This window comes from Pseudophryne corroboree, chromosome 4 (genome assembly GCF_028390025.1).
Source record: "Pseudophryne corroboree isolate aPseCor3 chromosome 4, aPseCor3.hap2, whole genome shotgun sequence".
Taxonomy (NCBI): Eukaryota; Metazoa; Chordata; class Amphibia; order Anura; family Myobatrachidae; genus Pseudophryne; species Pseudophryne corroboree.
In genome coordinates this window covers 369,388,313-369,400,974 of record NC_086447.1, presented here as the reverse complement: position 1 = coordinate 369,400,974, position 12,662 = coordinate 369,388,313, and the positions used below count along the sequence as shown (strand labels likewise).

At 46.1% G+C, this 12,662-nt stretch overlaps 1 protein-coding gene across 1 annotated transcript in view; it reads left to right on the top strand.

The window, feature by feature from the left end:
- ABCC5 (ATP binding cassette subfamily C member 5) overlaps positions 1-12,662 on the top strand; it is a 201,748-nt gene that overhangs the window by 179,255 nt on the left and 9,831 nt on the right. Inside the window, exons 25-28 of the mRNA XM_063916576.1 lie at positions 3,530-3,719; positions 3,833-3,992; positions 11,683-11,761; positions 11,881-11,994. Of these exons, the coding sequence (XP_063772646.1) occupies positions 3,530-3,719; positions 3,833-3,992; positions 11,683-11,761; positions 11,881-11,994 (543 nt within the window). The remainder of the gene's footprint in view (positions 1-3,529; positions 3,720-3,832; positions 3,993-11,682; positions 11,762-11,880; positions 11,995-12,662) is intronic.

Here is a 12,662-nt window from a genome sequence, read left to right as displayed (position 1 = left end):
CTGGTGACCACGGATGCCAGTCTGAGAGGCTGGGGAGCGGTCACACAAGGAAGAAACTTCCAGGGAGTATGGTCAAGCCTGGAGATGTCTCTTCACATAAATATACTGGAGCTAAGAGCGATTTACAATGCTCTAAGTCTGGCAAAACCCCTGCTTCAGGGTCAGCCGGTGTTGATCCAGTCGGACAACATCACGGCAGTCGCCCACGTAAACAGACAGGGCGGCACAAGAAGCAGGACAGCAATGGCAGAAGCTGCAAGGATTCTTCGCTGGGCGGAAGATCATGTGATAGCACTGTCAGCAGTATTCATTCCGGGAGTGGACAACTGGGAAGCAGACTTCCTCAGCAGACACGATCTACACCCGGGAGAGTGGGGACTTCATCCAGAAGTCTTCCACATGATTGTGAACCGTTGGGAAAAACCAATGGTGGATATGATGGCGTCCCGCCTCAACAAAAAACTGGACAGGTATTGCGCCAGGTCAAGAGATCCTCAGGCAATAGCTGTGGACGCTCTGGTAACACCGTGGGTGTTCCAGTCAGTGTATGTGTTCCCTCCTCTGCCTCTCATACCAAAAGTACTGAGAATTATACGGCAAAAGGGTCATTCCTACACTGGTAAAGGCCAGGAAGGAGGTGACTGCACAACATTATCACCGCATTTGGAGGAAATATGTTGCGTGGTGTGAGGCCAGGAAGGCCCCCACGGAGGAATTTCAACTGGGTCGATTCCTACATTTCCTGCAAACAGGATTGTCTATGGGCCTCAAATTGGGGTCCATTAAGGTTCAAATTTCGGCCCTGTCGATTTTCTTCCAGAAAGAATTGGCTTCAGTTCCTGAAGTCCAGACTTTTGTAAAAGGAGTACTACATATACAGCCCCCGGTTGTGCCCCCAGTGGCACCGTGGGATCTTAATGTAGTCTTGGATTTTCTAAAATCCCATTGGTTTGAGCCGCTCAAATCGGTGGAGATGAAGTATCTTACATGGAAAGTAACCATGCTACTGGCCCTGGCTTCAGCCAGGAGAGTATCAGAATTGGCGGCTTTATCATATAAGAGCCCATATCTGATTTTCCATACGGACAGGGCAGAACTGCGGACGCGTCCTCATTTTCTGCCTAAGGTGGTGTCAGCGTTTCACCTGAACCAGCCTATTGTGGTGCCTGCGGCTACTAACGAGTTGGAGGATTCCAAGTTGTTGGACGTGGTCCGGGCATTGAAAATATATATTTCAAGAACGGCTGGAGTCAGAAAGTCTGACTCACTGCTTATATTGTATGCACCCAACAAGATGGGTGCTCCTGCTTCTAAGCAGACGATTGCTCGTTGGATTTGTAGCACAATTCAACTTGCACATTCTGTGGCAGGCTTGCCACAACCTAAATCTGTCAAGGCCCATTCCACAAGGAAAGTGGGCTCATCCTGGGCGGCTGCCCGGGGAGTCTCGGCATTACAACTCTGCCGAGCTGCTACTTGGTCAGGGGCAAACACGTTTGCAAAATTCTACAAATTTGATACCCTGGCTGAGGAGGACCTTGAGTTCTCTCATTCGGTGCTGCAGAGTCATCCGCACTCTCCCGCCCGTTTGGGAGCTTTGGTATAATCCCCATGGTCCTGACGGAGTCCCCAGCATCCACTTAGGACGTTAGAGAAAATTAGAATTTACTTACCGATAATTCTATTTCTCGTAGTCCGTAGTGGATGCTGGGCGCCCATCCCAAGTGCGGATTGTCTGCAATACTTGTACATAGTTATTGTTACAAAAAAATCGGGTTGTTATTTGTTGTGAGCCGTCTGTTCAGAGGCTCCTACATTTGTCATACTGTTAACTGGGTTCAGATCACAAGTTATACGGTGTGATTGGTGTGGCTGGTATGAGTCTTACCCGGGGTTCAATATCCTTCCTTATTGTGTACGCTCGTCCGGGCACAGTACCTAACTGAGGCTTGGAGGAGGGTCATAGGGGGAGGAGCCAGTACACACCATGTGATCCTAAAAGCTTACTTTTTGTGCCCTGTCTCCTGCGGAGCCGCTATTCCCCATGGTCCTGACGGAGTCCCCAGCATCCACTACGGACTACGAGAAATAGAATTATCGGTAAGTAAATTCTTATTTTTTTGTTTTTTTGGGATTTTTTTTATATGGGCACATGTTTCCAGCCTAAGGTGGTCTCTGGTTAGTACACTGGCCGGTTTATCATGGTCCCATTTTTGTATCCTTGCTCTCAGAACTTCAAAGAAGCATCACTTCACTGCGTGGATGTGATGCTTTTGTATATATCGGTTATAAAAAAAATAAATTCTGGCTACAATTTGACTGGTTCATCACTGCTATGTCAGCTAGGATTGGTAGGTCAGCCATTATAAAATATTACAAATGCATGTCTGCATAGTAACAGCTGAAGTTATGAGTCACGCATCTGAAATGGATTTCGGCGAGGAAGCTTTTATATTCATGTTCTGGTGTAACCAGCAGGTGATCTGAATCTTGCTCTGTTGTGTTGTGTGGGGGTTTTTTTGTTGGTTTTTTTCCCCTTTCATTTGTAAGTTCTACCTAAAGCTGGGTACACACTTGTAGATATATCTGCAGATCAATTGATCTGCAGAAATATCTACAGATGGACCGGGCAGTGTGTTATGCATACACACTGCCCAATCCGTCAGGACTGACGTCACAACTGGGCAGGTATTTACATGCATACCACTCAGTTCAGCCATCAGTCACCAATGGCAGTTGATATCAGAAATCCTCAATTACCATGAGCAGGTCATGTGTTGTGGGTTTATTTAACCATGCACAGGTCCGTTAATCTATTTTGCTGGGTCAGTAGTTCTCACACCTGCTTCCACAGACAGAAATTCTCCAAACATGAATACTTGAGGGTTTAGGAGCAATGAGGTAAAACCTACAGATTAGGTGACTCAAATAGATTAAAGAGACATGGTTCAAATGGTTAGGGAACATAGAGATTATGAGGACTATTAACAATTTGTTTTGCTAAGCAGCTGTGTGAAGTATATACTGACCATGGTATTTATTAAGACTTCACTCAGCTAAATGAAAGGTTGGTGGTGCATTCGGTCAGCACCTTTCAAGACACTGACTAAAGTATGTGCCCAAACTGGAAGATATTAAGAGGGTTTTACGTAATAAACCCAGTAGTTGGGTCACATCTGGTGTCATTGGTGCCTGATAGTGCATGTCTAGATCACCTTCCATAAGTGTGCTCTTGGTCATTCGGTTGATTATATGGCCAGTTGCCTGATAACGCTGTGCAAATGGCTTGTCTTATGCTCAATTCATAGTGTAATCTAGAACTTGATGTTCATTAGGGAATTAAATCTTTTAGTAAGCAATTATTATAAATTTGCACTTTTCATGTTTCCCTACCTTCTACTTTGAAAAGTTACATATGTTTTCATTTTTCCTGGGTTATTTTTTTTTTATTTCTAACTTTAATATAGTGCACATGTAAATTTTACAGTAGTACACCCATTGGTATACAATCCTTGTGTTTTTATTTCAGACTCTACCTCTTGAGGCCCCTGCCCGTATTAAAAACAAGGCTCCTCCAGCAGATTGGCCCCATGAGGGAGAGATCACATTTGAAAATGCAGAAATGAGGTACAGAGAGAACCTGCCTCTAGTGCTGAAGAAAGTTTCATTTACAATCAAACCAAAGGAGAAGATTGGAATTGTGGGAAGAACTGGATCAGGTGAGAAGAGTTGCATTGGTGAATGACTTTCTGTCTGTACATTTCTATTGTGCAGTTATCTTTTTTTGAAAGTTAATGTTTTTGCTGATCTATTTCATTATCTGTTCCGGCAGGCAAGAGTTCCCTTGGCATGGCTCTCTTCCGGCTAGTAGAGCTATCAGGTGGCTGTATAAAGATCGATGGTATAAAAATTAGTGATATCGGCCTGGCAGATCTGCGCAGCAAGTTGTCAATCATGCCTCAGGATCCAGTCTTGTTCAGTGGAACTGTCCGGTAAGAACATTAATTTGGACATTTTTGCAAGGGTCTGTAAATGGCCCAGTAAATTTATGTAACTATATTGACAATTCTGTACTGACTTGTCAGATAGTGGTCTCCGTTTCTTTTTTTTTCTTTTTTTCTTTTTTTAAGTTTCTAAATTCCTAATGTGTGGATATGCTAAGTGACTAAGGGGGAGCTTCTATCTCCTTTTACAGCAGGGGTAGTTAACCCTGGTCCTCCAGAGCTACCAACAGTGCATGTTTTCCAGGTCTCCTCAGAGTCCACCTGTGAATCTTTTAAAATGTGACCGTTAGTAATAACTGCATCTCTCTCTCTCTCTCTCTCTCTCTCTCTCTCTCATCTCCCCCAATGATGTTTGTGTGTTGCAGGATAAGCTAGTGCACTGGTTCTCAAACGCGGTCCTCAGGACCCCACGTTCATGTTTTGCAGGTCACCTATAGATTTTTCAAATGTGACAGTTGGTGATGCACAGTGCAGCTGCTGGGTGACATGGAAAATGTGAACCGTGTGGGGTCCTGAGGACCGAGTTTGAGAACCACTGAGGTAGTGTATAAAACATCTAGAGAGAATTCCCACATTTTAAACCGGAGGTTAGGTTTACTTTCCATAGCCATTTAAATTAAATCCTCCTACTTTTTAAGGAATGTAGCATGTTTAGTGGCGTTAGACATTGAGCACACTTCTTCCTTGACCCTTATTGGTTATAGACAAACATCTTGCATCTAAGGTAGCATTGACTGTAATCCGATACCTTTATTGTAGCTACAGTAGGACTGTTATCTGGTATTTTTTTACAGGGTATATCTTAAGCCTGTGACAATTTACATGCACTGTTAAAGACCATTTTACATTTTGGCTCCACACCTGCCACAGCCTTTTATAGTTAATAATTGTTACTTTTAGTAGTTACGGTCGCTAATACAAGACACTGATCATTGTGCACTTTAAGAGAATAGTGGATTGGGTCTATGAACAACACCAAACTTTAAGCCCCCACCCCCTCAGCAGCCTAAACGTAACCACCCCCCTAAGCCTAGCCCGAACCCTCCCTGTGGGTACCTAACCCCCCTGGGCCACAGCTTATCTCTCTGGCAGATGCTCTTTGGGGAACCTGGCATCGGGCTGGTGACTCTTTTTGGAATGCCGGTGTAGGCATTCCGAGTAGTGTTGGCATTCTGTCTGCCAGGATCCTGCCCGGATCCCGTTTTTAATATGTGTATTTGTTTTAAGCATATGTCTGACACAACAGGACATCATCTTGATGAAACCAAACATGATCTTATGTTTCCCTTGTGCTCCAACTGAGATCAATATACACTGCATTGAATTTGGACATACCGGAATGAAACAGGAAGTGTTAAAAAAAAAAAAAAAAAAAAAAAGAGGATTTTGGTACTTACCGATAAATCCATTTCTCTGAATCCTCTAGGGGACACTGGAATCCTATACAGTAGGGGTGTGAAGCCTGTAACCGGAGGTGTGGCACAATCTAAAATTAGCATTGTCTGCCCAGCCGGCTCCTCCCCCTTCACATCCCTCCTCCCTCAGTTTGAAAAATTTGACTGAGAGAATAGGACGACACTATAGCACATGGCGAGGAACCGAACCGTACAACATATCAAACAGTGGCCAAGAACTCTTAACCGAAGAACTAACGTTGTTTGCACGAACTGTTTAAAACAAGAACTTTGAACACAGCAGGTTGACAGCACCGAGGCGGGCGTCCAGTGTCCCCTAGAGGATTCAGAGAAATGGATTTATCGGTAAGTACCAAAATCCTCTTTTCTCTTTCATCCACTAGGGGATACTGGAGTCCTATACAGTAGGGGACGTCCCAAAGTTTTCCCCCAGGGAGGGAGTTCTGTCGGTGGCCTGCAAAACTAAACGTCCGAACTTAGATTCTTCGGACGCAAAAGTATCAAACTTGTAAAATTTTGCGAACGTGTGGGCTGAAGACCACGTCGCCGCTCTGCAAAGTTGAGTAGTGGAAGCACCCCTGGCAGCCGCCCACGAGGCACCCACTGATCGGGTAGTATGAGCACCCGTCTGAACCGGAACCTGTTTGCCACAGGAAACATAAGCTTGCCGAATGGCAAGTCTAATCCATCTAGACAAAGACTGCTTAGATGCTGGCCAACCCTTCTTTGGCCCATCATAAAGAACAAACAAATGATCTGACTTTCTGAAGGACGACGTAACCTGTACGTATACCCGTAAAGCTCGGACAACATCCAATGACACGTCCTCATCTGTGAGCCCCTGGAAAGATGGGACCACTATTGGCTGGTTTACGTGAAACCCCGAAACCACCTTCGGAAGGAAGTCTGCTCTTGTACGGAGTTCCGCCCTATCCTCATGAAACACTAAGAAGGGACTCTTACAGGATAAGGCTCCCAACTCAGAAACCCGCCTAGCCGAAGCCAAGGCAAGTAATAACGTGACCTTCCAAGAGAGATATTTCAGGTCTGTTCTTGTCAACGGCTCAAAAGTCGGTGACTTCAAGTATTCTAACACCAAATTTAAGTCCCATGGTGCCGTGGGGGAGGGGTTGAATCCTCAGAACCCCTTGTAAAAAGGTTTGAATCTCTGGCAAGGATGCTAACCGCTGGTGAAAAAGGATGGATAGAGCCGAAATCTGAACCTTCAGAGAGCCCAGTCTGAGCCCTCCATCTAGACCGGCCTAAAGGAAAAGGAGAAGTCGAGATAAGTGGAAGTTCGTTGAATTCCATCCCCGTTCCTGACACCAAGCCATGTATCGTCTCCAAATCCTGTAGTAGTGCCTGGCTGTGACTGGTTTCCTAGCGGCAATCATTGTAGGAATGGCCTTTCGTGGAATCCCTCTGTTTCTTAAGATCCGGGTTTCAATAGCCACGCCGTCAAACGCAGCCTGTTCAGGTCGGGGGTGTAGGAACGGTCCCTGAGATAGCAGGTCCACTCTCTGAGGTAACCTCCAAGGATCTTCCGCAAGTAACCCCCGCAGGTCTGAGTACCAACTCCTGCGGGGCCAATCTGGTGCGATTAGAATTGCCCACACTCGTTCCTGCTTCACCCGTTTCAGAACCCTGGGTATGAGTGGGAATGGTGGAAATATGTAAACCCTCCTGTAACACCAAGGAAGTGTTAATGCGTCCACTCCTTCTGCTGCTGGATCTCGAGTCCTTGACACATATCTGGGCAGCTGATGGTTTTGTCGAGACGCCATTAGGTCCACCTGAGGCAGACCCCATCTTCTCACAACCATGTCAAAAAACCGTGGATGTAGGCACCACTCTCCCGGATGCATGTCCTGGCGACTGAGGTAATCTGCTTCCCAGTTCTCCACACCTGGAATGAACACTGCCGAGAGAATGATGTCTCGTCTTTCTGCCTACAACAAGATCTTTGTGGCTTCCTTTAACGCCATCCTGCTCTTTGTTCCTCCTTGACGGTTTATGTAAGCCGTCATCGTGACATTGTCTGACTGAATCCTGATGTGTTGATTCATGACTAGGTCTTCTGCTAAGAGAAGTGCATTGTAAACTGCTCTTAATTCGAGGATATTTATGGGTAGTTTGCTCTCCTGTAGCGTCCACCGTCCTTGAAACTGATGGTCCTCTAGGACGGTTCCCCAACCTCTGAGACTGGCGTCCGTCGTCAGGATCCTCCAATCCCAAATGCCGCATTTCTTGCCGGCTGCAAGGTTCTTGTGTAACGACCACCATATCAAAGAGACCCGTACTTGTGGTTGAAGTCGGATTCTCCGATGGAGAAGCCAGTGCGAGCCTGCTCCCTGAGCAATGAGGTTTATTTGGAATGGTCGCGAATGAAGTCTGTCGTACTGGAGAGCTTCGAACGACGCCACCATCTTCCCGAGAAGTTGCACACAGAGGTGCAGAGAAACCGTTTGCGTCCTCAGTACCTGAGCCACTAATCTCTGTAGGTCCTGGATCTTGTTCTCTGGTAGGAACACACGTAATACGACCGTGTCCAAGATGAGACCGAGGAATTGAATCCGTTGAGTCGGTATGAGGTTGGACTTCTGGAAATTGACAATCCATCCATGTTGAATTAGAAATTGATGAGATGTCTGAACATCCTTGAGCAGTCGATTCTGAGATGGTGCCTTGATCAGTAAATCGTCCAGATAAGGTATAATCGTGACCCCCAACAGTCTCAGTCCAGCAACCATGATCGCCAGGATCTTTGTGAAGATTCTTGGGGCTGATGATAGACCGAACGGCAAGGCTCGGAATTGGTAGTGATCCGCCACCAGTGTGAACCTTAAGTAAGCCTGGTGAGGAGTCCAGATTGAGGTATGCAGATATGCATCCTTTATGTCCATGGATACCATGAACTCGCCCTATTCTAAGCCTGCAATGACTGATTGGATTGATTCCATCTTGAATTTGTAGACCCTTAAAAACTGGTTGAAAACTTTTAAATTGAGTATTGGTCTGACCGTCCCGTCTGGTTTTGGCACGACAAAAAGATTGGAATAGAACCCCGTTCCTCTCTGAGAAGCGGGAACCGGAATAATGACCTCTGCTTGTAGCAATTTGAGAATTGCTGCCCGTAGTGCCCTTGCTTTTTGAGGGCACTGAGGCAATCCTGTTGTAAAAAACTGACTGTGAGGCCTCTGTTGAAATTCCAGTTTGTATCCCTGAGAGATCAAGTTGTTCACCCAAAGTTCTGGTGAGGTTTTGGCCCAGATGTCCTGAACACCTTCCAGTCGGCCGCCCACCAAGGGGGACCCCAGGTGAGCTGGGAGGCCGTCATGCCACGGTCTTGTCAGCAGGTTTATCCTGCTTTCTGGTTGCTGCCTGTGAGCGGCCTCTACCTCTGCCCCCACGTGCTTGTGTACCGAAACCCCTACCTCGGGCTCGAAAGGACTGTGATCTAAATGAAGTAAACGCTGGTCCCGAATAACCTCTCCTAGTTTGCGGAGCAGTTCTCGTATAAGGAGTAGACAGAAAAGTGGACTTCCCCGCTGTAGCTTGCGAAATCCACTTGTCCATTTCTGGTCCGAACAGCATTTCCCCCCCAAGGGGGATGGATTCTACCGCCTTCTTTGTGTCAGAGTCTCCTTGCCATTCTCTGAGCCATAAAATTCTTCTAGCCGATATGGCCGATGCAGATATTCGCGATGCTATTCTGCTAATATCCTTAGAAGCTTGACACAAGTATGAGGCAGATTCTCGAATGTGTTCCGCCAGTTGGGTAATCTCTTCTAAGCTATTCTCCTCTTCAATAGCTTGTACAATACGCCCGGACCATGCACCCATGGCCTTGTTGACCCAAGCACAGACGATCGCAGGTCTTTGCGCTGCACCATCTGCTACAAAAATTGACTTTAACGCAGTGTCAACTTTACGGTCTGACGCATCCTTTAAAGTAGTTACGTTAGGAATCGGTAAGATTGTCTTCTTTGACAACCTTCCTAGGGAAGCATCCACTATTGGCGGAGTCTCCCACTTGTCCATTACACCCTTAGGTAGGGGATAAGTTACCTGAAAACGTTTTCGGAAATTGAAAGCGTTTGTCAGGTTGTTTCCAAGCCTCCTCCATCTGAGATTGGAGGGATTTAGGAATGGGAAACACTGCTGAACGCGGCTTTTGGGATTCGAACAAATCGAAATCTTCCAGCTCCCGTATTTCCTCGTCTTTAAAGCTTAGGATCTCCTTTACCGCGTCAATCAAGGAGTCCAGACCTGAGATTGCCGTGTCCTCCTCTGGAAAATCGGCATCCAGGTTAGGTTCCATTAACTCGCCTTCCTCCGTATCAAGAAGAAAACCTTCTTCCTCCTCTGATTCCGGTATAATAGGAAGAGTTCTTTTAACAGCCTTGCGCACACTCGTTTCTGCGTGTGCGGGTGGCGTTAACTTGATGAGAAATTCCTCCATAGTCTTTGAGAATCCCGCAGCCCATTCTGATTGCTGCTTGCGCGATTCTGCCATCTCCTTGGAGATTCTATTAGCAAGGTTGTCTTCCCATGCCTTAGCCAGAGCACTGCTCCCAGGTGGAGCGTCCTTGTCTAAGCAGGAGTCGCACACCCCAGAGCTGCCAACCCGCGTGCTCTTCTTGTTAACATTTCGTACAGACATAACAGGTCTTGGAGGTCTTGGTTGCCTTAGACATGTTGTTCTTAAACCCCTTACCAGGGTATTACGCAGCGCTTTCACCCTTTAAACTAGGAAGAGAAAGACTGGGAGATGACTGAAGCGAAGGTATTGGATGCGGCTGGTTACCTGTCCTTTTCGTATATAAAAGGAGCAGGCCAAAATATCGTTACTTAATATAAAAAAAAAAAAAAATTATAACACCAGCCGACTCGCAACCCTCACACCCCAACTGTAAATCAGCTACGATGTCAGAGTTGGTATCCGCTTGCTTCCGAGTATTTTCTGCAAGATCTTTGAAATAGAAGTCCCTTGAAAATACAAATTGTAAATTTTGGTTAGTTTTCAGGAGATCCTCTTATATACAGTACATATATTGTACACCAGCAGAGGGAGCTGTTACCTAAGAACTCTTTACTATATTAATCCATGCACTATCCGGGCAGTGCAGCAGGGGGAGCCAGTTCTTTATTAAACAACCTTCCCTTAAGCACTTTATTGGGGAGGACTTATCCTTTACCACCGCCCGGCGCCATTTTTATTAAACATGGCCCCCACTAAGTGTCTTTTAAGACCTCATTAAAGAGCCCTGCAGCAGAGTTTCTTTACTGTGGGATCCCTCTCTATGCCTCATGCCCCTTATATGGCCGCACGCTGCAGTGATTATAGGATCCTCCGGCTCCCTTCTCTCGCTGCCCGCTGGTTTGCGCGCGCTCTATTTGGCGCGCTCCGGACCCGCTGGCCGGCGCACGCCGGGACAGTCCCCCGTAGCGGCGCCTGCCCTTGTCGCTGTGCAGCGCGCCGCTTTCCCTCCCTGCTCACAGGTAAGAAAGACGGAGCCCGCGCCGCACTCTGCTTCCCGCGCGCCCGCCGCGGAAGCCATTGCCAGTCTTTTAAGGGGATCTAAACTCCAGGAGGCAACAGTGAAATGAAAGCTTCCCTGCTGTTTGAACAGAAACTACATGAAAAGCTCTAGCCTAAGTTACATTTTCTTTGACCAGTACTCACTATTAGAGGCTGGAGGATCTCCTGTGGAGAGATGCAGGTCCCTTCAGTAGGGATCTTTGTCTCTCCAATGTATATGTAGCCTTGTCTCCCTTTTATTAGGTGGACGCAGCTCACTTATTAGATTTTAGTCAGGAGCTTTGTGCTCCCACGTGCTGTACCTCCAGCACAATTTTTCAAACCTGAGGGAGGAGGGATGTGAAGGGGGAGGAGCCGGCTGGGCAGACAATGCTAATTTTAGATTGTGCCACACCTCCGGTTACAGGCTTCACACCCCTACTGTATAGGACTCCAGTGTCCCTTAGTGGATGAAAGAGAAATAAATAAATACGCCGTAGTGTAATGCAAGTAAAATTTACATACAGATGTGCTGCCTCATTTGGTACAATGATTTGTATTCTCACATGCATTCACACAAGCTCAACCTGCATTAGAGACTGACTTTAAGTTTGTGCGTAACCTTTGGTATTAAAGAAACTTATCTTTTCTTTTTACCCTTACAAAACTTTCCAGGATGCAAAAATTTCTTAATTCTTCCCACACATTCTGATAATTATTATTATTTTTTATACATATTTAGCTCAAACTTAGATCCATTTAACCAGTACACAGAGGAGCAAATCTGGGATTCCCTGGAAAGGACACACATGAAGGAATGTGTAAGTTTCTTGTGTTCTAGTAATAGAATAAAAACAACGTATTAATGCGCTCAAGCGCACTTGTTATGCTTATTGATCTTGATCTTTACATAGTTATTTTTCACACTGTTTTATTTTAGATCACCCAGCTACCACTTAAACTAGATACTGAAGTTATGGAGAATGGAGAGAATTTTTCAGTAGGAGAGCGGCAGTTGCTGTGCATAGCACGTGCTTTACTACGTCGCTGTAAGGTGAGCTATTAGTATGCCGGTGCTTTACTGCGTCGCTGTAAGGTGAGCTATTAGTATGCAGGTGCTTTACTACATCGCTGTAAGGTGAGCTATTAGTATGCAGGTGCTTTACTGCGTCGCTGTAAGGTGAGCTATTAGTATGCAGGTGCTTTACTGCGTCGCTGTAAGGTGAGCTATTAGTATGCAGGTGCTTTACTGCGTCGCTGTAAGGTGAGCTATTAGTATGCAGGTGCTTTACTACGTCGCTGTAAGGTGAGCTATTAGTATGCAGGTGCTTTTACTACGTCGTTATAAGGTGAGCTATTAGTTTGCAGGTGCTTTACTACATCGCTGTAAGGTGAGCTATTAGTATGCAGGTGCTTTACTACGTCGCTGTAAGGTGAGCTATTAGTATGCAGGTGCTTTACTACGTCGCTGTAAGGTGAGCTATTAGTATGCAGGTGCTTTACTACGTCGCTGTAAGGTGAGCTATTAGTATGCACGTGCTTTACTGCGTCGCTGTAAGGTGAGCTATTAGTATGCAGGTTCTTTACTACGTCGCTGTAAGGTGAGCTATTAGTATGCAGGTTCTTTACTACGTCGCTGTAAGGTGAGCTATTAGTATGCAGGTGCTTTACTATGTCGCTGTAAGGTGAGCTATTAGTATGCAGGTGCACTTTTTGGGACAG